This window comes from Scatophagus argus, chromosome 14 (assembly GCF_020382885.2).
Source record: "Scatophagus argus isolate fScaArg1 chromosome 14, fScaArg1.pri, whole genome shotgun sequence".
NCBI lineage: Eukaryota > Metazoa > Chordata > Actinopteri > Scatophagidae > Scatophagus > Scatophagus argus.
Window position 1 is genome coordinate 22,350,466 of NC_058506.1, and position 27,869 is coordinate 22,378,334.

The following is a 27,869-nucleotide window of genomic DNA, read 5'->3' on the forward strand; positions in this document are numbered from 1 at the left end:
ACAGACACGAGAACAACCGACCTGCCACATATTGTTTCAGGACGCCTCCGACGTAGAAATTAAAGATTTTTATTTTTATTTACATTTTAGTAAGTTTTTCGGGAAAACACAGTGGAGAGGTGGCGTTCGACTCCACCCAGTGAAGCACTGGCGTCTCTTACGTCCGCACGTGAGGTTTAAATCCAGAGTGTCGCGAGGCAAACGAGACACTCGACTCAGAAAGCAACTTGAGTACAATGAGCGGAAGAGGAAAGGGAGGAAAAGGACTCGGCAAAGGAGGCGCCAAGCGTCACCGCAAAGTCCTCCGCGATAACATCCAGGGAATCACCAAGCCCGCCATCCGCCGCTTGGCTCGTCGTGGTGGTGTGAAGCGTATTTCCGGTCTTATCTACGAGGAGACCCGCGGTGTGCTGAAGGTGTTCCTGGAGAACGTGATCCGGGATGCGGTCACCTACACCGAGCACGCCAAGAGGAAGACCGTCACCGCCATGGATGTGGTCTACGCCCTGAAGAGGCAGGGCCGCACTCTGTACGGCTTCGGCGGTTAAAGCAGACCCTGACCCGCGGACACTGAAACACAAAGGCTCTTTTAAGAGCCACACAAACAGCCTGAAGAGCTGATCCTCCACATGTAATGATCACATTTATCTGAAGGCCGCGGAGGTCCTGACCTTCCACTCAGAGCCCCCAAAACAACAACAACAACAACAACAACAACAACAACAACAACAGCTGGCCTGGACGAGTGGTGGGAGAGGAAGGAAGGAAGGAAGGAAGGAAGGAAGGAAAGGAGTGAGTGAGTGAGTGAGAGAGACGAAGAGGAGTGTGGGCTGCCGTTCGTAAAGCTGCTCATGCTGAAAATAACAGCAACATTTAGTCACATTTAGCTTCAAATCGTGTCTTAAAAAGTGGTGTGACTTTTTGAAAGTCATTTTTTTTAGCACATTTAACACAATATTTGTTAACTTTGAAATTAATTCTAAACCTAAATGTTTTGGGTGAAACTAAATATTTGGCTAATATGTAAATTCTGACTGTCCCCATCAGACTTTCTTCTTACTAATAGAAAATGTGTCGAATTCGCCTGGATAAGTAACGTTACCCGATGGATCAGTCAAAGTGCGCCCCCTGTGACTGACTGTAGTGGCTACAGGTTATAAGTCCCGCAAAAAGCGACACATTAATTATTTAATACATTTTCAAAGTTAACAAACATTGTGTTAAACGTGCTAAAAAATGATTTTCACACCACTTTTTAAAACACGATTTGAAGCTAAATGTGACAAAATGTTGCTGTTCCTTTCAGCCTGAGCAGCTTTACGAACGGCAGCCCACAGAGGAGGAGTGGATGAAGAGAAGCTCACAGACGCCCTGCAGTTGGGTGTTGAGACGTGTGAATAAACTGCTCACACATTCTTCTTATGGTCACTCAGCGAATCTACGGATATTCAGGTTTCCAGTTCGTGACTCCACTTAAAAGGTGCGTCCTCAGCTTGACAGTTTCCATGGTGACACAAAATCCCCCCCAGCAGGTGAAAACAGACTTCAGGTGTTAAACTCCAACCTGACGTTTGCTTTAGCATCACCATCAGGCTAAACTTTATCATGAGCCCTGTTAGAAGTTTTCTCTAGCGCCACCATCAGGTCAAAGTCTCACCCCTGAACACAACACAAGCGTTCTTCTTGCTCCGTGGAGGATGAACCATTCTGGTGTCGATGACCTTCAATGGCCTCATGGATTCAAAGGTGTAAAACCGCCCACACTGTGCATAAATTAAAATGAAACATTAATAAAAAACTAAGACACACACACACTGACACACAAACCAGTCTCTCTGCCAGCCCGGCTCAGCTTAAAGATGTTTTCAGCTGTTGCTGCTGGTTGTATAAATGACTCTTTGTTCCCTGAGAGCTTTGGACTTCTCCTCCTTCCCCTCTTCCTCCCCTCTCACCTCCCCTCTCTCACCTCTCTATCTCACTTTTAACCTCCCCCCACCATATCCTCTCTGCCTCCACCCCAACCATCAGCCTACCTCACCCCTCCTCCTCCTTGTCTCCCTTCTGTCAAAATAAAATGTCTTCACTAAGTGGCCATTGGATTTCCCTTCAGTCCCTTCTGTCTCGGCGTCCTCAGTCCTCCATCTGGGTTGTGTTTTACGCCACATTTTTACCCATTTTGCGACGGGTAAAACTAAGTGTGAGCTTGTTTTGACCTTCAGTGACTTGACTGATTGTGAAAGTGTTGGATTGTTGCGATGCTTGTTGTTCTTCATTTGTTGAGATCACATCAGTGGGTTACATTTAATAAACTGAATAAAATAATATATATATAAAACATATATAATATATATATCTACCGTATTTTTCGGACTATACGTCGCTCCGGAGTGTAAGTCTCACCAGCCAAAAAATGCATAATGAAGAAGAAAAAAACATATATAAGTCGCACTGGACTATAAGTCGCATTTTTGTGGGGAAATTTTATAAAATCAGAGACCAAGAACAGATATTTCATCTTGAACGGTAAATTATAGTAATAACAATAGGTTAGAGAACAACGGGCTGAATGGGTGTCTGGTATGTTAATGTAACACAATAACAGATATTCAGATAACTATAACATAAACAACATAAGTTTACCAAACCCTGTTCCTCTAGCTGTGGTCATCTAGCTTTTAGCCCACGATTAGCTTTTTTGGTTTTCTTCATTGCAGTCAGAGTGTCCTCCGCTTTTCGCGAGTCCCTCACAAGTTTCTCGCTAACTACAAACTTTCTCTCAGCTGCTCGATTACCGTTTTCGGCTGCATATTTCACTACTTGCTGCTTGTAATCTGCAGGGTCTGATTTTCTTTTTGGGGCAGTTGTGTTCAGTCTTTCTCAGTTGTCTTTATAAGTTTTAATTTTTCGGTGGTACAGGAGTAATGGGCGTAGCAGATACTGGCACACCAGCCTAGAGCGCCCCCTCGGGGCTGTCAGTGTGAACGTGTGAAATTGCCGTATATATTTTAATATATAAGTCGCACCAGAGTATAAGTCGCAGGACCAGCCAAACAATGACAAAAAGTGCGACTTATAGTCCGAAAAATACGGTACATATATATGTATATATATACATATATATATATATACATATATATGTATATATACATGTATATATACATATATATATATATATATATATATATATATATATATATATATATATATATATATATATATATATTAGCGGCGGTGGTGTGTGTGTGTGTGTGTGTGTGGGGGGGGGGGGATTATAATGGCGGTGGTGTGTGTGTGTGTGTGTGTGTGGGGGGGGGGGGGGGGGGGGGATTCTAGAACACATCAAAGTCATCAAAAACATTCCGCTTGCTTTGTGACGTCACACTGGGATTCTGGAATGTTGAAGCTATAAAGCTGACCAGCTGCAGACAGTTTGATGCATTCGGGGTTTGATCTCATTGCAGACTACTGAGTGTTTAGAGCAGAGCATATCGAGCGTGTAGAAAAGCGTCATGTCTGGTGACAACACAGCGGAGACCGTCCAAGAGAAGGAAAGCAACTCTGGGGCCACTATGGACCAACCTCAGACTCCTGCCTCTGGATGTGAACCTGCAGCCGGAGCACAAAACCAGAAGCAGCTCCAGATGTTTGTCACTGTGCTGACGGTGAGAGTGTTGGACAAGTGCAACGCTGTCACGAACCAACCACGCAACCAGGGGAGGTGGGTCCCCCACATCAAGAGAATGGTGAACCAGACGATGGAGGGACTCGCCATCACTGAAGGCTTCTGCCCGGACATCAAGAGCACCAAGAAACTGTGCAAGGCCGTGGTGAAAGAGCTGCAGAAGAAGTTCTGCGGTAAGCGAATGCTGGAGACTCTGATGTTATTGGAGGATCCGGCGGTGGAAGCAGAGATCGTTCGCTGCTTACAAGCTCACATCAAAGACCTGTCTGCTCGTCTTGCAAAGAAAGCTGCAAACTCTGCAAAACAGTGGAAGATCATGCTCAACGTCATGGAGTTCTCTGTACGTTTCCTGGCCGCCTTGGGCTTGTTGCTGTTGCTTTCATTTCTGTAAACTGTTCACCTGGATTCATGCTTTTATTCTGAATGCGCACGGACTAAAGTACAAAAACAAAAACTACTACTACTAAACTACAAAAGCGCAAACGGAAAAGGCGGCAACAACAAGTAAAACGAGAAGCGGTAACCAAGTTTAAAAGTGAACAACATGAAGAAAACAGCTTCAGCTGAAAGGTAAGTTGTTGCATACAGTTTGGAGAATATGTTTTGTTAAGTGTGATGCACATTATTATTATTATTATTATTATTATTATTGTCATTTGCTACTGTTTGAGTTAGCTTAACGCGTTTCTTCCGTTGTGTATTCTGTACCCAGGTTTATGACGTCATTACAAAGTCACGAGTCAGCGGAGACCAGGGGCCCGTTTCATGAAGCAGGTTATGTGGAAACCCTGCGCATGTTGAGCCTGAAACCAGCGACACCCTGAGTTAACCCTTTCAATAAGGAAGGTAAGTTAACCCCGAGATCGGGGGAAGTTAAGGAGTAAGTTAAGCCCGTTTCATAAAGCGAGGTAACTCACACTCAGAGTCTGTTACCGCGGTAACTTAGTCTGTGAACATAACCTGGTCGGGAGCGGGTTTTACTCCAGAAACCTCGAGTTTGTCTCTGACTCCTCCCCTTTACGGAACATAAGCCTGAACCGTTTCCTGCTCTCTTTAAATGTCAGAGCACAAACATCCCAACTAACCCGTCTCATTTTCTGTACTGTTAGATCATTTGTGATGCAGCTCACATCATCACACATGTGGAAGCCAAGTGGCCTGGGTCTGAGCAGGACTCCTGCATATATCGAGGGTCTACTCTGAGCCGCAGACTGGACTGTGGTAAGTGGTCTGAAACACTGCACTGGTGGCTGTTTGTCACTGTGAAGATCTTTGTCTAGTTAGTCTGTGAATAACATCTGTACTAAATAAATGTGACTTCACTTGCAGGAGACATTGAAGGCTTCCTTCTGGGTGACAGGAGTTACCCCTGCCAACCCAGACTCATAAGACCCTCAACCAGGCCCCCAGCAGCACTTCAATGTGGCACACTGCTGGACCAGAGCCAGGCTAGAGATGACTGTAGGCCTGCTGAAAGCCTGTTCCCAGGTCTTACGTCATCTCAGTAACTCCTGAGGGAGCCTGTGACATAATTGTGGCTTGTGTTGTTCTCCATAATATTGCAATTATTAGAGGAGAGCAACACTCTGCCCTACAAACACAAGACCACGAGGAGGACCCCATCCTCCTCCCAGAAAACCAGGGTGGTTTTCATATTGCTTTGTAAAATGTTAATTTATTTTACCTTTATATTTTCTGTTACTGTTTTTGCACACTTTTTGGTTTTTGCACTCTTTTTCTCTTCTTGTGAGCTGCCACAAGAAGAGAATTTCCCCACTGCGGGATCAATAAATAAAGTTCATCTAATCTTATCTTGTTCCAATGACAAATTAAATTTACCTGTGACTGCACACCCACCTCTAACTTGTATTTAAGTATCTCGATTTCCAGGTCTGCCTTGTGGATCTGGTGGTCCAAGTGCACCATTTCCTGATCTGTTCTTTCAGTCAGTTTAAGGAGATGGATTCTGTTTAACTGGTAACTGGAAATCCATAAGAATGACATTAAGTCATATTGTTCTACATGTACAATTGTACAGAATTCAACTGTGTTGTTTACTGAAACTCTCACTGTGTTCTGGTGCTGCAGAGTTTGATGGACCCTCTTCATGCTGTCCAGTTACGCTCTGTTAAAAAAGGATAATATGTCAATATAAATCCATACAAGAATGTCACGTGCATGTAAAGCTGATCTAATATGATGCCTCTGTAGGCCTTTCTGTGACAGCAGACACAGTGTCTTCATCTTCATTGTCCTTTGAAGACAAGCGTTTTATTCTGTGAACTTTGTACCACTACTGGTTATGAGTTTTGGTGTGTTGAGGTACATACAACAGGCTGGAGTTGGGCTACATGAGGCTCCAACAGGTGGAGACGTCCCTCAGAGTCTACTGGATTCAAGAACAAACATCCTGTCTCTAAAAGAGGCTTCATAAAAAACGTTGTAGAGGTGTGGACTTCTTACATGTTATGAAGACACTTGTGTCCTGGGGGGTGACTGGCTCAGATGAGCTGCCCCCTGGGATTCCCTCAGCCACTGGCCTTCCAGTAGTTTGGCTCAGGGCCATCTCCTCTGCCTCTGTTGGAGGTGGTGGTGCAGGTCCTCCACCCGTTTTAGGGGCCTCTGCCCTCTTTCTGTTGGCCAGGCAGGAGTCAGATGTTAACTTCACCACATTAATTAATGAAACTTTACACAGAACAGAATGTGTGGAAACATCATGTGGGGATGAAAGAGTTGTAGAGTATTAAATCATTTAAATACATTTAAATAGTCTGACATGTCAAACGTTACCAAAGTGAGATACAACCAGACATGTTATGTTTCCGCCTCACCTGACTGAATTATATTTTTATATTTCACACGTTTTTCACCTCCTGGGTTGCACCTACATGAACAGAGGGTCAATACCATTTTCTACATGCAATATTTTATGAGTGATTAGAAACAAAACTTACGCATTGACTCGAGCAGTGATCGTTTTCCCTGAATATACGCTCATATTCACCGTACGCCTCCATCAAGATTTCCAGCTCCAGCGGTGAAAAATATGCTGAGCGCTTTCTTTCCCCTCCGGCCTCCGTGGTGAATCAGGGAATCGGGACTCCATTGATGAGGGCTTCTTTATGGTCGCGGTGCACGAGCTTGAGTCAACATACTCAGAGTCAACATACTCAGAGTCGACATACTCAGAGTCGACAAAACTAATGCGAATCCGCCTTGTTGAAACAGGAAACTCAGAGTTTTTCATCTCAGGGTTAACAGAGTTAACATTCATACTCAGAGTTTGTTGAACCCGCTTCATGAAACGGACCCCAGAAGTCCCCAAAGTTTACGTATTACCATGCTAAACAACATCAGCGTGTTTCAAATACACTAAAGGTGAGAGGCTTATGAGGAACATTAGTGTAATAAACATTGCTGAATCGATTAGATAAATGAATCAATCATACTGATCAAGACTGGTAACGATGAATCGATATATGAAGTTTTACGAATGACACGTGAATTACAAGCCTGATGGTACGTAAAAGAATACTAATTAATACTACTAAGTATCAATAATCTCAGAGGACCTGACCTGGACCACCAACACCTCCAGCCTTGTGAAGAAGGCTCACCAGCGCCTCTTTTTCCTGAGGACACTGAAGAAACACCATCTGTCTTCAGCCATCCTGGTGAACTTTTACCGCTGTGCAATTGAAAGCATCCTGACCAGCTGTGTCACAGTATGGTATGGGAACTGCTCGGCTGCAGACCGCAAGGCGCTACAGCGAGTGGTGAAAACCGCCCAGCGCATCACAGGGACTCCACTTCCAGCCCTTGAAGACATCCAGAGGAAACACTGTCTGCGTCGAGCTCGCAGCATCCTCAAGGACTCCTCCCACCCTGCTCGTGGTCTGTTTGCACTCTTGCCGTCTGGCAGGCGCTTCAGGAGCCTCAAGGCCAGGACCAGCAGGCTGAGGAACAGCTTCTTCCCCAGGGCTGTCTCCTGACTGAACTCAGCCCCCCACTAACACCCTCACCCTACACCACACTCCACTACACCACCCTGTCCTAACTGAGTACTACGTACTGAGTGTTGCACTAGTTCCTCTACCTCACTGCTAATATAGTTAGCCTACTGCCTATCGCTGTACACACCATACTGTCCATTGCACTAGTGATTTATAGTTAATTTAACATCTGTAAATATCATCTGTAAATTGTGTTACAGTTTCCGCCTACACTGGATGCACATTAAAGCACATATCCATCTGTATAGGATGTTCATAGTACTTAGAAACCCTGTATATTATGACAACAATCTGTATATCATGTTTATAATATACCTGTAGCATAGACACCTGTACACACCCTGTACATACTGTATTATTGTACACCTGGCACTTACTGCTTATTGCACTTCTGGTTAGATGCCAAACTGCGTTTTGTTGCATTGTACTTGTACATGTGTAATGACAATAAAGTTGAATCTAATCTAATCTAATGACTACACATTAATTTATATTTGATTACACTGTCCACTGCAGTCACAGTAATAGAACTGATCAAAGAGTTTATAGTAAACTAAAGTGGAGTCAGAAATGGGACATAATGTTCAGAGTTGTGTTTATAAAGTCCTTAAAACCAAACGTCACTCTTTCAGCCCCCAGTGACGTGATGCGTTAAGTAAAAGAGGTGGTGCTAAAGAGAAGTGGCCACTGATGATGGATGACAGCAGCACCTCAGGGAGGGAAGCCTGCATTGGCCCTCTTTCTGTCGCACCGCACGTTCAACTTTCCAGCGGCTGCTCTCTACCGCGCATGCTCGCCCGCCTTAGCCAGAAAACCAGCCAATGCTCTGTGAGCAACAGCACACTCGGATTTGCATGAGGCACATATAGAAGAGGCGTCCTTTGGACGGGACCGGTATTGTTAGGTGAGTTCTCAATAGAACGAAAATGCCCGCTGAACCCGGAAAGGCCCCCAAGAAGGGCTCAAAGAAAGCTGTGTCCAAAGCCGCCAAGACCGGCAGGAAGAAGAGGAGGCCCAGGAAGGAGAGCTACGCCATCTACGTGTACAAGGTCCTGAAACAGGTCCACCCCGACACCGGCATCTCCTCCAAGGCCATGAGCATCATGAACTCCTTCGTGAACGACATCTTTGAACGCATCGCCAGCGAGGCCTCCCGTCTGGCTCACTACAACAAGAGATCCACCATCACCTCCAGGGAGATCCAGACCGCCGTCCGCCTGCTGCTGCCCGGGGAGCTGGCCAAGCACGCCGTGTCCGAGGGCACCAAGGCCGTCACCAAGTACACCAGCTCCAAGTAAAGTGCTGACAGTCCCCACAAGTCCCAAAGGTCCTTTTCAGGACCACCCACTGACCCTGAAGAGCTTTGTCCCTCGTTACCTCGTGTGTTCAGTGTAAACAAAGTTCTTATTCTTTATGTGGTGCTCGTTAAGCAGTTCCGGAAGTCTGCGGGACACTTGAGACCCCAGTAAGCCTCATTAGCCAACAGCCGCGTCAGTGAAGAGCAGCACGTAAAGGACGCGTTAACTGACAGGTGAAGCCCCAGACTCCCACAAAACAGTGTGTGTGTGTGTGTGGATCAGATCAAACGACTGAATGGTTTCTCTGCTCGGTGTTTTACCAAAAAGACAACATTATTACTTTGTAATAAAACCGTTAAGTGTGTTTTGTTCAGCAGCGAAGCCTCTAAGTCGTTTGTTCACAGGGATGTGTGTATATATATTTTTATTTTATCATGTTGTTTTGAATGCATTATGTGTACATCCTTACATATATATTATATGTGTGCTCACCCTGCAGGACAACACTGACATCACAGAACTACATTATCTCACTGTAAGCTGTGCTGTCCTTCCTGTTTACTGAGGTTAGACATTTTAATCAGAAATCAGAAAGACTTTATTGCCATTGTAAGGGAAGAGGTTTCACATTACTAGGAATTTGTCTTGGTGATTGGTGCATACATAGAACGTAACATATAATAGAAGAATAAAACAAAATAAAATAAGTAAAATAAATGTTTCTGGAGGTAGTCCAAAAGTGAGGCAGTGCAGGGTGGAGTATAGTGCAAGTGGGTGAGGTAAACAGTGCAAATGAACAGCAGGTGGATCATGACATGAGCAGAAATCAATTACTAAAATCAATTACTAAAATCAATTACTGAGGTGCAGGGCAGCATGTCAGTCAGCTGGTGTTCAACAGAATGAACACAACAGTTAACCTGTTCAAAAACATGTGGAAAGATGTCTTTATGCAGGCAGTACGGTTATTCAAGTTCAAACGTCAGGTTTTGTATTTTTAACATACTTAATAGTATAGTTTACTTGGTACGGAAGTCCTTTTTGTTTCTTTAGTGAAGTCAGGTGGAGTTTTTTGATATTTAAAAGCAGGCACTTGACCTGCTGACCACTGAGCATCAGTGTAGAAGTTATTTTTATTTACTCTTATTTATTTGTAAACATAAGCAGCAAAACACTCATCAACTCATTTACAGCTCATCTACCTGTCAGAGCCACGATTACACACCTGGACTAAATGTACCTGTCACCTTCTGCACTCCGAATCCCATCACATATGCATCCCATATGTTGTTTGGTCTTGCATATATTATATCTTTATCTATACTATACTATACATCCCATATATATATCATATCTTGTGTGTACATATACATATGTCTATTCATGTGTACATATTACATATTGCAGATATGTATGTTTACACACCTGCACATGCTATATACACACATATATATATATATATATATATATATATATATGTATATTATGATCAAATATACTATTGCTGCTACCTTTATATACTGTTATTATTACAGTTATTATTTATTTTCACACAAGTGTCCTTTAAGTGTATTTTTATTCTATTTTCCTACTTCAGTATTTCATGTTATTGTGTGTTTTATCGTATTCAAACACACCGGGCTGCTATGACAACCTGATTTCCCCTCGGGGTGAATAAAGTCATCAGTCTATCAGCGTGTGAGCACTTCCGGCCTCCTTCAGCCAAGCTGCTCTGCACAGTCACTGACTTTAGTGGGTCAACAGAAGTGCTTATCCTGTAATGAAACGTGTTTTAATGACCTGAAATAAAAACGAATAAATGTAATAATCGGGGAGACATTTCACAGAAAATCTTGCTGTCGGCTGACAGATAAAACCGGACAGTTCTTACAGTCGGCACCTGAGGGTCTCCTCGGCCTCACGTCAGATTTAAAAACGGTTCAAGCTGAGGCCTATCGACTGTGAAATGGTGTTTTAAAGCCAGGTGATGTTGAATCTGTCAGACATCCTGCGGATCCATCTGTGACAGGAGTCCGTCCGACCGTCTGAGTCACCGGCAGCTCCGTGTGTTTACCTCCACCGAAAACTTTTCCGAGTAAAACCAAATAAATCACAGAAGCGCGGTGATTTCAGTCGGCCTCCATCCTCACACATCTCAGCTCGCTGCCACACGGACGCTGCGCTCCCTGCGAAACACTTTTGGCCATTTTTAGAGCCGAAATGTGGAGAAAACCCGCCGCGGACTGCACAAAGTCACCGTGTGTCCGAGCGGTTTGAAGCCCACTGGGATAAAACGAACGAGTCCCCGGCGTCAAACGTGAGCTCAGCCTGAAGTGACGGACGTGAGGTCGCTGCTACAGAAACAACTGTGGCGTGAAACGGTCGTTTGGCGTGGATTTTACCCGCTAAACGTGTGTGAGAAAACACAAGTGTGTCGTCCTGTGAGCGCGGCGGCGGAGCGGCGGGCTGACTTCTCTCTCCACGGTTCTCATGCGCCTCATAAATTCCCGCCTCCCGCTCATCTGTTCAGTCACATCGACACAAACGCTCGAACATGGCGGAAGAAGCTCCAGCAGCACCTGCAACGGCTAAAGTTTCCAAGAAGAAGAGCGCGGCGGCGGCGGCCCCGAGGAAGAAGGATGGCCTGCCTCTGCCCAAGCTCATCGTCGGCATCCTGACGGACTCCAAGGAGCGCAAAGGGATGTCCATGGCGGCCATCAAGAAGGCTCTGGGAACCAAGGGCGTTGATTTGGCCAAAGCCAACAAACGCGTCAACATCACCATGAACAGGCTGGTCAGCAATGGGACCCTGACCCAGACGAAAGGGACCGGGGCTTCCGGCTCTTTCAGACTGGCTAAGAAGGAGACTGTAAAGAAGTCCAAGCCGGTGAAGAGAGCGCCTCCGAAAGTCAAGAAGCCCGTTGCCAAGAAGAGCCCGGCCAAGAAGCCTGCTGCCAAGAAGACCGCTGCCAAGAAACCGGCTGCCAAAAAGTCAGCCAAGAAAGCAGCGACCAAGGCTTCCCCGAAGAAGGCCGCCAAAGCTGCGAAGTCACCAGCGAAGAAGTCCGTGAAGAAGAGCACCCCGAAGAAGGCCAAGCCTGTGAAGAAGCTCGCTGCGAAGAAACCTGCAGCCAAGAAGGCCAAGAAGTAAAGCCACAGTCCCGGACCCGCACTCCAAGCACCAAAGGCTCTTTTAAGAGCCACCACCGCCTCCCTAAGAGAGCAGGACCTGCACGTGCGTGCGTCCGTTGTCATTAATCACGTTCATATTTCACATGAAGCAGACCGCAGTGGCTGAGTGTCACACGGCCAACAGACACATGAAGCACCGCGGGGTGCACGTCTCTCAGTCAGCCTCAGCGTGGACACACACGTGCTGGAGCTCCCGTCTCGTCCCCGCGTTTCACCTCACGTCACTCTGACGTGTCGGCGAACATCCTGACCAAAACTCTGACTACTAAGGGGATTGTAGATGTAAAATATTATTCCACCGGCTACGACTGCCTTTCAGAAGTCACTTATCGATGTCATTTCATCAGTAATCAATGTCTTCATCACTCAGGGTTGTACTCATTATCTACTGTGTTTCTGCTCCACCACAAACCACATGCAGTTATTGTACTTCACTAAATATGACTTATAATTCTGCGGATTTAGTTTTATAATCAATCACCGCAATTACCCAGTAACATGTATTATCCTGAAACACATACTGGAGTACATTTACTATCGGTACTCTTGATTACTTTTATACTTTAAAATGTAAACGCAGGACTTTCTTATTTATTTAACACCTTATTCGAGTTGCTCTGACACAGTCTGCTCCTGCCTGCCTGCCTTCACTGATGGTTAAACGGTCGCTGGAGCCTCGTGGTTATTGGTTAGTTGGATAGTTTGAATGGTTAGTTTATTGGTTAGTTTGAATGCGCGCGCAGCTCCGTCTGGACCAATCAGCGCTGCCGGCAGCTCCTTCATAAAGCCGCTGTTCGCAGACACAACACATTCGATCTTGTTCTGCAAAGTCAGAGAAGACTGAAAGCTCACAATGGCAAGAACCAAGCAGACAGCCCGTAAGTCCACCGGAGGCAAAGCCCCCCGGAAGCAGCTGGCCACCAAGGCCGCCCGTAAGAGCGCCCCGGCCACCGGCGGAGTGAAGAAGCCTCACCGCTACAGGCCCGGCACTGTGGCTCTGAGGGAGATCCGCCGCTACCAGAAGTCCACCGAGCTGCTCATCCGCAAGCTGCCCTTCCAGCGCCTGGTCAGGGAGATCGCTCAGGACTTCAAGACCGACCTGCGCTTCCAGAGCTCCGCCGTCATGGCTCTGCAGGAGGCCAGCGAGGCCTACCTGGTCGGCCTGTTCGAGGACACCAACCTGTGCGCCATCCACGCCAAGAGGGTCACCATCATGCCCAAAGACATCCAGCTGGCCCGCCGTATCCGCGGAGAGAGGGCTTAAGCCGACCCGAAACCCGTCCGACCAACGAGACTACGACACAAACGGCTCTTTTCAGAGCCACCTCACCGCTCACTGAAGAGCCGCTTCCTCTCGTGTGGTTACACCAGAGTGATCACACTCACAGCTTTCCTTATCCCGAGGAAACGACACTGGCGTATACAGACACTGCAAACAAACAAACAAACAAACAAAACAAAACAGGTGTTTACATATCTGTACATTCATACGTGTGCGTGTGTGTTTCCTTTACAGTGCAGAGCTCGTTCCATGGCACGAGTCGTGTCCTGTGGTTCATCGTGGCAGTCAGAGTCTGACTGAACGAGCTCCTGCAGCTGATCACACTGTGCGGGTGGGACGGAAACACGGCTGGCCTTCTTAATGACCCCGCGGACCGTTGATTAATTTATTAACGAGGGGAGCGGATCTTAACATTTGGCTGCTCACGGTCCTCACACCATACCGGTCGTACCGCGTACAGCGGGAGCACGAGCCTGAGCTCTGAAGAACTGGGCAAATAGGAGTCAAATGAGTTTAACAAACCACACATTTCACAGCTTAATGTCTGTGAGAGCGTGTCGGTGGATGTACAGACAGAACTGACATGTGCGGTAAGTTAATGTGCAGAGTCCCATCAACATGTTTATTTCAGCAGATAAAAAGCAGTACAGTGACACGCAACAGGTGAGGATTGTTACTCTTCAGACAGGAAGTGTGTGGCTCTTAAAAGAGCCTTTGTTTTGATGAAGTTTCATTTCCGGGTTTCTACTTGGTCTTGCCGGGCTTGTCGGTCTTCTTGGGCAGCAGGACGGCCTGGATGTTGGGCAACACGCCGCCCTGAGCGATGGTCACTCCGCCCAGCAGCTTGTTGAGCTCCTCGTCGTTGCGGACGGCCAGCTGCAGGTGACGGGGGATGATCCTGGTCTTCTTGTTGTCGCGGGCGGCGTTTCCTGCCAGCTCCAGGATCTCAGCGGTCAGATACTCCAGCACAGCCGCCAGGTAGACGGGGGCGCCGGCACCCACACGCTCCGCATAGATACCTTTCCTCAGGAGCCTGTGGACACGACCGACCGGGAACTGCAGCCCAGCACGGGATGAACGACTCTTCGCCTTGGCTCTTGCCTTTCCGGCTCCCTTTCCGCGTCCAGACATGTTGGTGTTTGTTTTGATAGTCAACTTTGTCGGCTAAAACAACAAGCCGGTGGTGTGAACCCGTGTTTATATAGAAACCCGTCTGCGCGTTCATTGGGTAGACTGAGCGTAGCCACGGTCGACCAATCACAAAATAACTGCTTTCAGTTATCGTTTTTCTTCCGTTGTCTGCGATTTTCAAAATAAAACGCGCCACTTCAAAGTAATGCGTTGTTAATATTTTCCACCAGGAACATTTTACTGTCATTTACTCACTTCTGCTTGTAGTTAAAAATTTCCCCATGTGGCATTAGTACTGAAGTAAGGCGTCGTGACGTTTTGTGCTCTGAATCAGAGTACAGTTTGAGTGAGTAGAATGCCAGTGGTTAAAGGAAATTAAATTAATGACACAGAACTTGAATAACACATGATTAGATTGAAATGCAATTCAAAAATGTCCCGTGTTAATTATGGTGATTTATATTGTCACATCACAGTGAAAAACTGTGTCCCCAACAAGAACATAACAGGAAAACACATCATCAGCACATGTTGGTTGTATGTGCATTCAGCATACAACTTGGTCGGGTCATGTGAAACGTAAGGTTGAAATCTGAGCACGAGTGGTCAGTTGAGCACCTTGGGAACAGGTGTGAACAGGGTAACATGTCAAGGCTGTTCACCTGCGTTCAGACCACAGTGTAATCAAGGTAAAAGAGACACCAGAGCATCACAACTCCTTTAGTCTGATAATAGATAGATTGGTAATAAAAAGTATTTTTATTGTAAATTAAAACATGTTTCTTCATTTTGACTTATATTATTGAATCAGTTGATGTCATCACATCTGCCCCCAATGCATGATGGGAAAGAAGGAACCCAGTGGTGATAAAGGTCAGAGGTCAGCAGAGGTGATCGGTCAACATGTTCCAGAGGCAGCAGCAGCACAGAGCAGCCGAGCATGCTGCCAGACACGAGTCTTCCCCTCCGCCACCGCCATCACCGCCACCACGATTCTGCTCGACCACGTACACTGACGGAGAGAGAGAGAGAGAGAGGCCAAAGCCTAACGTCAACCTGTGATCAGATGTCTGAGGTGTGTATGAGTCCAGAACAGCTTCCTCACATGGCACACAGTTAACTTCCTGTTGCTGTTCCTTGTAAAATGTCTCAGTCCTGATTGGTTAAAACTGTCTGCTTTGTATGTCTCACATACATTCATGAAGAGGTCATGTGACCTGAAATCTCCGCAGATATCAGATGAAGTGAATACAGTCAGCTGAGCTTACTTCCTGTGTGGGGGGATGAATTACTCACGTTGTGAGGACTCAGCTTAAGGTTGGTGCTTGTGTTAAGTGTCCAAGTAATGAACGCTAGGCCATGTAATGTCCTCAAAAGTGATGGAAACATGACCGTGAGTGTAGACTATGACCCACCCGTGTGTTTTGGCGGCTCTCCGTATGGCTGGGCGGTACCGGGGGGCCCGCTGTGGTAGCCCTGGTACCCAGGCTGAGCCATGTAGCCTCCTGAGGACCCTTGGGGTCCCTGGAAATAGGAGTGGTTTCCTCCACATGTCTGAGGGAAGGTCTGTAGGAAAGACAGACGTGGTTGTCGTAGTAACACCAATGTCATGTGACAACCGTTGAAAAGGTTAATTTATACTGATCGCCACTGTTATCATTCTTTAACAAAATATACAAAGTGAAATCAGTAAACACACATGGACAGCAGTCACGGAGACAAAGTACAGACAGCTTGGACAGATTCAACACTAAATCAGATCTGATTTGTTCTACAGATTAATGTTGTTTTTTATGTGTGGATCCGCAGCAGCTCATGAAAGATGTCTGCAGGCGGCTGAGCGTTGCTGAGGCTGCTGCAGTGCATGCTGGGTACCTGGTATGGTGAGCCGGGGAAGGCTGAAGGCTGAGTGCTTAAAGCTGCAGAAAGACAACAACATGTCATGTGATCACGTGACTGAACAAGGAACCAGTTGTTTACACGGTAACAGCCGAGAATAACCTGTTTTTTTATTGTTTGTTTTTCTTTTAATGTTTACAACATTAAGGACAAAAACTTCGAGATGGAGGCTAAACTCTGAGAGGCGAAGAGTCAGAGCCACCGAGAGGATGAAAGACAAATCAGACGAATTCAGAATCAGAAAACATTTCAAATATTTCCCAAAAGGAGGTGCAGCTGTGATGTTTCAATGAATCTGAGAGATTTCAACATAAAGATCTGATATTTTGAAGAGGAAGTCAGAATAAAGTAACATAAAAAGGTGTAATATTATGAGGGGAAAAAGGCTTTGAAGTGGTACTTAAGTACTGCTTTGTAGTAACAAGGAGAGTAAAGTCTGTCAGGACTCTGAATCTTACCATAATTAACCATATAACCAAACCATAATAACATCATAATAACATCAACAGTAAAACAAGGACAGATGTCACCTTCATCATCGTCCTCATCCTCATCGTACGTCGTTGTCGTTCGAGATTCGATTGGTTTGAAAAGGAAAGCGAAAGAACTTGATCTTAATTTTCTTAATTTTAACAAACCTGACGGGAAGCTGGGAGCTGTGGGGGGAGGAGGGTGAGGAATGTAGGGAGGAGGCAGCTCACTCATCTGGATGGATGGATGGAACCTGAAAAACCAAAGCAGATAGAAAGTTTGGCTAAAGAAACTTTGTGTTTGTGAGATGATTTTAAAAACGTATGCCGTCAGTAGAAATGAGTGTGTAAAGTTCTGACTTAACGCTGAAACATCACAACACTCAGAAACAGACTCACGTCACACACACGCCATGAAGAACGACGTGTGTGAATGAAGTTCAGTTGAACTGATCATGTGATCTGCTTCCATATGAGTCCACTCAGGGACGCGTCTCATATCTAATATCTGTCCTCATACCAGCCGTAATCTAATCTGCTGGTTTCCATGACAGCCGGTATAGAAACAGATGTGTCTCTCTGTCTCCGTCCCATTGTTGACTGTCTTTTTCTCTCAGACATTTTGTTTGTTTGGAGAAAACAACCCAGTAAACACGTTTCCAGTCAAACCAGACTGCTGCTCAAACCCTCTGAGGCCCAAGCAGCCAATAATAAGAAAAAACATGTCGAAGAAGAAAAAACTTTATTTAATATTATTATATTATATTAATTAATTTTATTTATATTCATTCCTGTGTTGTCTGACAAACAACTGGACTCAACATCCACAAAGTCTAGAGCTTCATTTGTGCTGACAAAATGGCTCCATATGTTTATGATAAATAATCTGTTTACAAGTTAATACGTATCAAACTCAGTAACACAAAGTTCCATTAAAAGCTTCATGTGTTAATGTGTCCTTCAGTCATTAATGCGGACAGTGTAATAGTTAATTTAACCAAAGAATGTTTAAAATGTTAGTTTCTTTAATGGAGTTTGGAATGTGTGGCCTCTTCAACACCCTGTAAGCTGAACACACACTTCTTATGATCTCACATTTAATTCCTTTAAATAAATCAAGTGATCTGAGCCCAAATTTTGGCTTCATTTTCATCATTAAAGAACAGTTTGCTTAATTAAATTAAAATATTTCCACCATTAACTTTGAAAGCAACATGCAGTGGATTCCACATAATTAGACTAAATGTGAGACATTATGGATTACAGATCGTGTTGATAAGAAGCAAACCGTTACACATTAATAACAGCACTGAAATGTGCAGTAAGTGGATGTTCCATTAATGCCAGACTCCATTCAGGAATCTACAAGTTTTATGTTTCCAGGTGCACCAGTGGTGATTACAGACTGAAGGAATATTTTTTAGGATGTTTTACAAATTCAAAATTTACATTCTCTAATTCAGCCAACATCTGATTTCAGCAGTTTTTAAATTATCTTAGCTGTTGTTCTGAGTGGAGTCTGGACCGCAACAGAACCTGAACTTACCTTCTCAGTTCTCGTCTCTTCCTTTGATTGACCAGTTGGTGGTTTGATTGGCGGATCGACTGTGTGCGGGGACACAGCTGGCTGCAGGACAAGAGTGAGGAAGAGGACGGACACCAAGACTCCTGCTGACCTGCTGTCTCTGTCTTACCTCCTTCTCAGTTCTTTTTCAGTCTCTCCCCCTCCCCCTCTCTCTCTCTCTCTTTCTCTCTGTCTCTCTCTCTCTCTCTGTGTCTGTCTCTCTCTTTCTGTCTCTCTGTCTCTCTCTCTCTCTCTCTCTCTCTGTCTCTCTCTCTCTCTCTCTCTCTCTCTCTCTCTCTCTCTCTCTCTCTCTGTCTGTCTCTCTCTCTCTCTCTGTCTCTCTTTCTTTTATCCCATCACTTATTCAGTCAGGTTATTAATAAACAGGTCCTGTCTCCATTGTAACCATGGTGACATCCTGGGTCCAGGGTCAGGTCCAGGACTCTGTTCAGGACTTCTGACCCCCACCTGTCTGTCCCCAAACCGCCTCCGGTGTTTAGACTGACACCAGTTTGAAGTAAACAAGACAACAACACAAACTGGTCAGTTCAGTCGGTGTATCAGAGTTGATCTGACTGATCAATTATGAGACAGACTGCTGATCAGATCTTTTAAATTAACTTAAGTAAAAGTAGTCAGAATAATATATTTATATAATATAATTTATTTATTTTGTGTCCTGCTGGATTCAGTTTGACCACTCGAGTCTACGAGTCACTCGGGCCCAACCTGAAGCTAATTGATCACCGACAGGAAGTAACACCAAAAGACGACAGCAACGGTAAATACGTTCACTTGTTTATTTGACATTTTTGGTAAATTTCTACATGACATCATCGGTTCGTGTTGTGCCAGTTTTGAACTGTGGACATGGAGACAGAGCAGGTGAGGACAGTTTCTCATCACGCTGAGCTGCAGACTTCGGGGACACTTTGGACTGTTGTTGTATGCACAAACCGCTCGCTGATGTTTCCTACTGGCAGTAAACACACTAAAGCTTCTATCTACAGGTGCGTCAGCCAATCAGGAGACAGCTGCACCTTCTCTGTCAGTTTATATTAAATACGTTATTAAATAGGAAGTTATATATCTGTGAACGTCTCCGCTGTACATTCAGGAACGTAAAGCTATCGGACATGTTGACGTGAAAGTTCCCTCACAAATCCATGCTTTCATTTGTGTGCGACATGCAAGTTGCAAGTCAAAGAGTCAAACTGATGTTGACTTTTTTAAACTGAAATTAAACTAAAATAAATGTTTATTTGTTTGCAGTGTGTTCACCGACCCGTTCAGGAGGCGTTCAAGAGCCCTCACAGTTACAGGTCACATAATTACTGTTCCTTTAATGCTGCTTGTCAAACTCTTTATTTCTCTTTGTCAAATGTTTCTTCTGTTTTTTCCCTTTTGTCAAGTTTTATTTGAAAGATTTTGAATATTTTTATGTACGATGGAGAATCAGACTGTTAAGAAACAAATCTGACTTGAGCTTTTCCTGACATCAGATTTTTTTTAAAAAGTTGTCAAAGAACATTTTTCTCCAAACATTACAACACTGGAGCACCGTGGCAGCTGATTGGTTGCCATGCAGGTCACATGATCAGTAACGCCGTTGGTTTGATTCCAGCTGCACACCTTTTCTGCTGTCGTAGCTCGCTCTCTCGTCGCTGTTTCCTGTCTGCTTCTGCTGCCTGATAACGGTGGCAAAGAAATCCTTATAAAAATCTGTGTTTTTGTTGTTACTTTTGTGTATGAAAATTTTGTATAAACAAACATTTTAGAGAACTGTTGATTTTGAGTTGTAAAGGAGTAGCCGTAACCATGGTAACCTCATCACCAGTCCCTTCCACGTGACATGAACATGGAAGAGGAAACATCAGTCTGTTCAGGACTGTCTGTGTGTTTGTGTTTCTGCCCCCTGGTGGACAGAATCGCTTGCTGCAGCTTTAAAACTTGAATGTTTTCTCTAAACAGGAAGCTCAAAGCGAATACGTACAGGACACACGTCTGACATCCAGTGTGGGAAGATGCGCTTCGTTATCTCTAAGTTTCAGTCATTTTAAGGAGAAGCTAAAGGGGAAGTCAGGGCTCAAACACGATTACTCATCATGGTCACATGACAGTGAAGGGAACCTATAATATTACAGGGTTGGGTTTTTTTTTATTATTATTTTATAAGTTATTTAAGTTATTTGCTGATTAAAATGAAGTTATCTTTCCCCAAAGGATAAAGTTTAATCATAATATCCTTTCAGTTTCATCTTTTTTTGTCATTTCAATATTCAGCCTTCTTTTTTAACATTTAATTATGACCTGATTATCCTGAGTAGAATAATAATGACATGCCAGTTTTTATTTTTCTTTTTTTTCTCTGTCTCTCCCAGTTTTGGCTAAAATGATCCTCTGTAGTTCTGTTGATCTGTCATGAATCAGGACTATGTGGACTGTGTTGCGGATGAGTCTGTCTTATCATCTCATGTGTGACTTTTGTCAACCAAATTCATGTTGTTCAACCTGCAGTCAGGTAGCCAGCAACACTGTTGCTAAGCTAAGCTAACCTGATTGTGAGTTCAGACAGGTATATTTCTGGTCCAATGAACAAGAGGTGAGGTGACTGTGGTCTCCGAGGCGTCGCTGGTGACGTGAAGGCGGCACAATCATTCTGTCAGACCACCAGAGGCAGGCTCCGCCATTCACATGTTGGTCTGGAGACACCATCATGGTCTTGGCGAAGATCGGTAGCTTCTGCTGTCTCCGATGGTCCCTGACCCGTCATTAGGAGGTGGCGGCCTGTTTGTTCCTGAAAGTCTCAAAGAAGGCCATCATCCCCTTCCTCACATTGCTGCTGCTGCCGTTGGCCTTGGTTATCCTCGGGGTCATCATGGTGCCACTGCTGCTGAGATGGTGATGGGATGTGAGTGGAGCGAAGGCGGCGCCGTCCATGGAGTTGGCACGTTTGACCTTTGACGGGGTCACACGCCATGACTTGGTTCTTGGGGGAGGAGTCTGAGCTACCAGGCACTTCTGATACTGGACCTGATGGAGAAAAATGGACTGTTAGAGGAAGTGATATCAGCAAGAGCTGCCCAACATGTTTTGGCCACCAGGGGGCAGAAGAACACCATGCTGACAAATCAAGCCAAAATGAAGTCAGGACTCTTAACTCTAAACTTGCATTTTGAGAACTTAAAAGCTTTTCAACAATGAAAACAACACATACATAACAGAACATCATAAAGTCCATGAGTTCGTGAGCCCTGCAGACCTGAATTTACACCTGAGCTGCCTTGGAGGTCGTTGGAGGTTTGTTTACTCACCATACATGCAGCCTGGACAGCCTCAGACAGGTTTCCTGCGTCTGGTTCACACCAAAACACATGACACTCAAAACGCTGCGTGCCGCCGTCTACGATCACAGCGAAGGTGTGGCTGTCATGGCCGACGCCTAGAAAGGTGAGGAAACGTACCTGACACTCCCAAAAGGGCTCCTCCCCTTCCTGTCAGCATCCAATCAGAAGGATGAAACACAGTGAGCCGTGACGACCTTCAGCCTGGTGGAATAACACAATTTAAACTGAATAAAGACATTACCTGTCCCTTCCACAGAGACAGGATATTGTCAGAGACGTGGACGACGATCGGCTCCCACTCGTCTCTGTCTGTAGAGTTCATGATGCTTTCGATTGCTCGGTTCAGCACCTCCATACCTGCACAAACACACCAACACGGACGACCTTCAGCACGGAGGTGAGGACGGAATGACTGAATTTTCATTTTTGGGTTGATTTGAATTTAAATTAATAAAACTTCATCGTTATTATTATTATTGTTCATTATGACTGAACAGCTAAAGAATTAACCATCAGTTTGTTTATGTAGAGGGAAGCAGCCAATCACAGCGCTGGGTGTTGATGCATGCAGGTGTAACAGGTGTGACTCTGTCCTACCCATTGCTCTGGACACTGGCAGGTTACCGATGTACTGGACCTGGAACTTCTGGACCTGCTGCCGCACCGCTTCCAGAAACTCCACTGAAACCCAACAAACAGAAGGAATCAGCAGAGAGCCAATCAGAGAGCAGCAGGTGATGATGTCAGAGAACACGGGAGTCACCTTGTCTTGGCAGGTCTTCAGGTGAGATGCTCTCCATCGTCAGAGAGCGAGACGGCCTCATCAGCGTCTTCTCAGACAACATCTGCAGACACAGAGACATTCAGACCCGTGCTGATCTACGTGAGGGGCTACAGGTCAGGTTGTCTTTGATTCTGACTGCTTGTTTTAGCCATGTTAGCATAATGGCTGTGAGGATGTTAATGTCTGTCTGTCTGTCTGTCTCAGGATCTGTCCGTCCATTTTCTTCCACTCGTCCGGGGTCAGGTCGTGGTGACAGCAATGCTCCTGCTGAGGGATCCAGAGGTGCTCTCAAGCCAACATGTAATCACATCAGCCTCAGCTGTGTCTTGTGTTTACTGCCAGTTAGCTAATGTTAGCGTGCTAACTGGTGAAACTAAGATGGAGAACCCGAGAGCATCTGAGCGGCGGACTCACTCACCTTGGAGCACATCTCATGCAGCGCTGTGGCGATGGCTTTGGCCGGAGCGTTGCAGCGAAACACGTGACACTTCAGCACACAGCTGTCCTTATCACCTGCTACGAAGGCAAAGTCCCTGAAGGCACCACACACACAGAGGACAGATCATGTTGCTGTGACCAACCAGCTGATGGACTGATGATCATGTGACTGGGAGGTGAGCTCAGCAAATGACCCTAACATAACATATGGAGGAGCTTGTGAAGATGAGTGTAACTGTGACCGTGTGGCTCTGGATGTGATGAGGTAAAGGTAGAGGGGTTTACCTGTCCCTGCCCAGGTGGAGGGGTGGGGGGTGGGCGTGTTAAAGAAGGAGAGAGAGACAGTGTTAGTGCAGACAGACAGGGAAATCAACTGAAAGGTGCGTTTGATTTCCACATGCCGAAACATCAGACTGTGAAGGAGTGCTGAGTTTAGCTTAGCTTAGCACAGAGGGGAACTAGCATAGCAAAGCACTGAGTCACATGTTGTTTGACTGAGACATACAGTGACATCACTAAGCTGCACCGTGACATCACATAAGGAAATGTGGGTGGAGCACTGTGGCGAACTCTCAATACTGAAGATCAGCATGCTTTTACGACGCCGATGAAGCGTTTTATCCCTGACGTCCGGCCAGCAGCTTTGCTAACATCATTTCAACCACAGCTGAATAAAATCCACTGCAGAACTGAACGCAGATCAGACAGAGATCTGATTGGCTCACCTGCCATTGTTGCAGCCCACCCCCCAGACACGAATATTGATGATTGGCTGACAGTGTAAGGGGGTGTGGTCTAAAGGGTCCAACAGGGTCAGAGTGTCTTTCTTCAGAACCAGCATCATTTCCCGACCCTGCAGACGGACAGACAGGCAGAAACCAGTTTAAACCAGACCCTGACAGTCTGAACAGGTATATTAAACTGTGCAGAATCTCTGTGATGTGTTCAGGGCACAGATGGGTACGAGTGTGTCTTACCTCCCCCCAGGCTCCTGGCCTGTCTCTGTGCTCAGGGCTGTTGCAGTGAGACAGCTGCTGGATGACATTACTGACAGCAAGACTGCTGCGACCTGGAGACAGGTCTTCCTCCTCGACCTCCAACCAGCCCAGAGAGCGCACAGCAAAACACTGACAGACAGACAGAGAGACAGACAGGGAGACAGACAGAGAGACAGACAGACAGGGAGACAGACAGAGAGACAGACAGAGAGACAGATGAGTAGATTAAACGGTCAGTGAGTTGTTGGGTGACAAACAGAGAAACCAGGACACATACAGAGAGACAGGCAGAGAGAGCGACAGACAGATTAAATCAGATTATTGCTCTATAAAACTGTGGTAGAGCGAGGCAGACACGAACAAGCAGAGAGAGAGATTAGAGCAGATTAGAACACCAGAAAAGACAGCAGTTAAAACCTCTGCTTTCACTTTGGTATCATTATTATTATGATTATTATTATTATTATTGTCATTATTTCTGTTGTTACCTTGGAGTTGGGGTCGTGATTGGTGAGATACTCTTCATGCCACGAACACCTGAGAGAAAAATCCAATTTATTACCTGTACAGACGCACTGTGTGTGTGTGTGTGTGTGTATGTGTGTGTGTGTGTGTGTGTGTTACCTGGCCTCAGGCCGTTGCTCTGTCTCTTTGTTGGAGCTCTGCTGTCCAGCCTCCTCCTGCTGAGATTCAACACCACAGAAGAAGAAGATGCATCAGACAAACCTGAGCTAATATGAGCTAACTCGGCTACACTGGACTCACTGGGTTAATCTGGACTAACTGATTAAAGAGGGTCTAACCTGTGTGTCTAGCTGCTGTGGCGTCCCACTGAGGCGGGGGTGTTGCCACTGAGTGGCGCCGGTGGGAACGTGCCAGTAGTAGGTTCCTGTTGAGTCTTTGATGGTCCTCCAGCCGGAGGGAAGGTCTGGATCCAGCAGCAAGTTCTGGTCTGTCCAGATGTTGTCTGCATAGACACAAAAAACAACATCAAGACCTGCAGTCAGAAGGCAGCGCCCCCCGGAGGCCACGCTGTTCATCACAGCCACAATGTAAAAGACATCAAGTCAAATGTCTTGAGTTCAGTTTGGCTCAACTATTAGCTGTGAGTCAGCACCCGATTGGTGAAGCTCCTCTGTGAGATGATGAGCTGCTCCACTACGCAGACGTGTCTAAACACACTTCAAATGTCCTAAAATATTATTTAATCGTTCATTCTTAATCACATGACACAAAGGCCAAGACACATGTGTAACCAGTCAGGTGACGGTGTGTGAGGGAAGAGCTGATTGGATCGTAGACGTCAGTCGTTCAGCTACTGTTAGCACAACTGACATTCACTTCTACTGAAAGTCTTCCTCCTGTTCAGTCATCGTCAGCTCCACACAAGAGTTTTATCATTCTGATGTTGTCCACCTGGAACAAAATGTACAAGAGACAGTGGACGGCCAAGAGATCAGAGGACAAACTGCTGTGCAGGAAAAGAAACTGAAGATGGTTTGAATAATTAATGAACCTTCAGAGACACAAACTGCTGAACTGGCTGATTGAGAGACAACGATATGACTGGACGAAGACGATGGGTGGAGCACGCGGGCGTCCATACGTCAGCAGTTACAACAAACCACCTCACGGCTTGTTGTGGCATTCAGTCATCACATGGTGTGTTGATCACAGCATTTATTCTGAAGTTAATGTAGGATGTTCATACGGTGTGTGTGTGTGTGTCCCAGTCCATACAGTCTGGGACACACACACACTGCATACTCAGTGGACAGACGCACATATTGATGGTTCTCTGGTTGTCTTGTAGTCAGTCTTTACATTTCCATAGCACAGATCAGTTGTTTTAATGGCGCAGCTTATCTGCGTGGCCCTGAACACAACATTCCCCTCATATTAAACGTATGGAGGCTTTCTCTTATTCTGTCAGGGTTCAGGTGGGCTGGGAGTCAACTTTACTATTCGTGACATAACTGAATGGGACGGGAAAAAAAGTCAACAGACAGGATGGGAATCATGAAGACGTCTTGTAGTTCTAATATAAATAAACACTATTGTCTTTACTTTGAACACAGTGCTGGTCTTTCTGTTTGTCTGCTGGACTGTGGATTGAAGCCGCATGCCAACACTGGAATCGGAGTTAGATCTGAGGAGGACAGAGCTGCGACGCAGAGCAGAGGAAAGTGATTCTCCTGTCACACTGACACTTTTCTGACAAGCCTGAAGTTTTTAAACAAGTGCCTAAGAAGTAAAAACTCTGCATGTGTGAGGACGTCAGGAGCCAAAAGTGTGCAGTCAAACACAAAATAATCAAAGGATGGTGAAAACATCAAATCAAATCATGTTAGGAAGAGGATGGGACAGGAGAGACGATCCCTCCAGCAAACAGCTGATGCTGTTGTTTTCATGGGAGGACAGTTTCTATCTGCTTACACTGACTCAACAGTAAAGTCAGTCTGCTCTGTCATTATGACCTCATACGTACACAGTGTGTCTCTCTTGTGTCCCACAGTCCCCCATGACAGCCCTGTCTGAGTGTGTGTTTGACCTTTAATCATGTCCATTAAGCCCCGCCCTTTACTGCTTCCAGCCTGCCAGTTTTTCTCACATCACACAGCACGTGTGCAGTTTACAGTACAGATTTAGTGTCAGAAGTCTTAGTGATTCATGAAACCAAAAGAGACTGAGAGAGATTTACTTTCTGGCTTGATTGCTAATGACATGCTATCCACCTGCTAATGCTATGCTGTTAACAATCAATACGCTGTGGAAAGCAGCAGAGGTCGGGTGAGGGTTCTTCTCAAAGCCCAAATTTCACATTAAATGATGATTTGACCCTGCAGGCAGCCGCTGTGGCAACCAGGTAATAAGCTAGTTAGCTGGGCGTGCTAATGTTAGCTCAAGTGAAAGCAGGTAAGCACACTGTGTAATCCATTGTCTCCTATACTCCTCGTCATGTACGACGCTTCAACATGTGAATAAACTTAAACGCTGACCAACTGGACCCTCGCTGTTCCTGGGAGGGGTTCAATATCAGCACAACTGTCTAATCAGGCAGGTCAGAGGTGACAGGTGGTGATGACACACACGGTGGTTCAGGCCAGGATCACAAATCCAGACCTGCTTAAACCACATTGTCCCATTTTTTACATGTATGTGTCTGCAGCTGTTCAGCAAATCAGACATGTGAACAGAATGTCCTCACAAAGCTGTGAGATTACAGGCACCTGTGTGTGTGTGTGTGTGTGTGTGTGTGTGTGTGTGTCTCACCATCATAGTTGACTATGAGGATGGCCAACATGTAATCCTTGCCCATCATGGCTCCACCCTCCAACGTGTGTGGTCCAATCAGCTGATCGCCTCTCCAACACACACACACACACACACACACACATACACACACACACACACACACACACACACACGCACGCACGCACACTCACACACAGGCCCAGATGACAGATGTTAAAGGCTCCTCCTGCCTGTCTCTCTCTCTGGCTGTCTGTCTGTCTTGGTGTCTCCTCCGTCCGGTCTTCTCTCAGAGGACACCATCAGTCTTCCTCTTCCTCCTCTTCTTCTTCTTCTTTATTTTATTTCTGTCCCGGTGTTTTCTTTCTCCTCCCGTCCGTCTCTCCTCTCTCTCTCTCTCTCTCTCTCTCTCCCTCTCTCCTCTCTGTCTGATGAAGGATGCTGTTTTCCTCCTCCTCTCCCTGCTCTCGCGCTGCTCTCTCTCCTCCCCCTGCTGACGTCACCCCCCCCCCCCCCACA

General features: G+C 45.7%; 6 protein-coding genes and 3 long non-coding RNA genes across 13 annotated transcripts; 7 read left to right on the top strand and 2 right to left on the bottom strand.

The window, feature by feature from the left end:
- Positions 1-197: 197 nt before the first annotated feature.
- On the top strand, positions 198-601 carry LOC124070575 (histone H4). Its single transcript, XM_046410581.1, has one exon. It carries the CDS (start codon positions 237-239, stop codon positions 546-548), a length of 312 nt encoding a protein of 103 aa, XP_046266537.1. The 5' UTR covers positions 198-236; the 3' UTR covers positions 549-601.
- A 3,547-nt stretch (positions 602-4,148) lies between these two features.
- On the top strand, positions 4,149-5,750 carry LOC124070579. Its single transcript, XR_006845205.1, has 3 exons — positions 4,149-4,252; positions 4,395-4,903; positions 5,012-5,750. It is a non-coding gene; the product is annotated as an uncharacterized LOC124070579 (long non-coding RNA).
- A 2,856-nt stretch (positions 5,751-8,606) lies between these two features.
- On the top strand, positions 8,607-9,039 carry LOC124070574 (histone H2B type 1-F/J/L-like). The gene has a single exon (XM_046410579.1). It carries the CDS (start codon positions 8,622-8,624, stop codon positions 8,991-8,993), a length of 372 nt encoding a protein of 123 aa, XP_046266535.1. The 5' UTR covers positions 8,607-8,621; the 3' UTR covers positions 8,994-9,039.
- Positions 9,040-11,502: 2,463 nt separating this feature from the next.
- Positions 11,503-12,210, top strand: LOC124070568 (histone H1-like). Its single transcript, XM_046410573.1, has one exon. The coding sequence runs from the start codon at positions 11,548-11,550 to the stop codon at positions 12,142-12,144; it is 597 nt and encodes a 198-aa protein (XP_046266529.1). The 5' UTR covers positions 11,503-11,547; the 3' UTR covers positions 12,145-12,210.
- A 768-nt stretch (positions 12,211-12,978) lies between these two features.
- Positions 12,979-13,510, top strand: LOC124070570 (histone H3). The gene has a single exon (XM_046410575.1). It carries the CDS (start codon positions 13,039-13,041, stop codon positions 13,447-13,449), a length of 411 nt encoding a protein of 136 aa, XP_046266531.1. The 5' UTR covers positions 12,979-13,038; the 3' UTR covers positions 13,450-13,510.
- Positions 13,511-14,074: 564 nt separating this feature from the next.
- On the bottom strand, positions 14,075-14,767 carry LOC124070572 (histone H2A type 2-B-like). The gene has a single exon (XM_046410576.1). The coding sequence runs from the start codon at positions 14,596-14,598 to the stop codon at positions 14,212-14,214; it is 387 nt and encodes a 128-aa protein (XP_046266532.1). The 5' UTR covers positions 14,599-14,767; the 3' UTR covers positions 14,075-14,211.
- A 4,088-nt stretch (positions 14,768-18,855) lies between these two features.
- LOC124070584 lies at positions 18,856-19,931 on the top strand. Its single transcript, XR_006845210.1, has 3 exons — positions 18,856-19,073; positions 19,224-19,312; positions 19,804-19,931. It is a non-coding gene; the product is annotated as an uncharacterized LOC124070584 (long non-coding RNA).
- Positions 19,329-27,764, bottom strand: apbb3 (amyloid beta (A4) precursor protein-binding, family B, member 3). 5 transcript variants are annotated; one of them, XR_006845202.1, is made up of 13 exons: positions 24,902-25,138; positions 24,723-24,781; positions 24,587-24,635; positions 24,078-24,227; positions 23,826-23,953; positions 23,386-23,391; positions 23,081-23,195; positions 22,642-22,723; positions 22,476-22,559; positions 22,120-22,235; positions 21,846-22,025; positions 21,087-21,564; positions 19,329-20,219 (listed from the first exon to the last, which is right to left on the bottom strand). XR_006845202.1 is itself a non-coding variant. In XM_046410538.1 (13 exons), exons 1-13 carry the CDS (start codon positions 27,418-27,420, stop codon positions 21,304-21,306), a joined length of 1,443 nt encoding a protein of 480 aa, XP_046266494.1. In that variant the 5' UTR covers positions 27,421-27,764; the 3' UTR covers positions 20,540-21,303. The 5 variants fall into 5 exon arrangements, 4 of the variants coding, with proteins under 4 accessions (XP_046266494.1, XP_046266496.1, XP_046266492.1 ...); XM_046410538.1 differs by lacking the exon at positions 19,329-20,219 and adding an exon at positions 27,372-27,764 and having other exon boundaries at positions 20,540-21,564; positions 24,902-25,065; XM_046410540.1 differs by lacking the exons at positions 19,329-20,219; positions 23,386-23,391 and adding an exon at positions 27,372-27,764 and having other exon boundaries at positions 20,540-21,564; positions 24,902-25,065.
- LOC124070580 lies at positions 22,010-24,908 on the top strand. Its single transcript, XR_006845206.1, has 4 exons — positions 22,010-22,275; positions 22,498-22,775; positions 22,867-23,276; positions 24,733-24,908. It is a non-coding gene; the product is annotated as an uncharacterized LOC124070580 (long non-coding RNA).
- Positions 27,765-27,869: the final 105 nt, after the last annotated feature.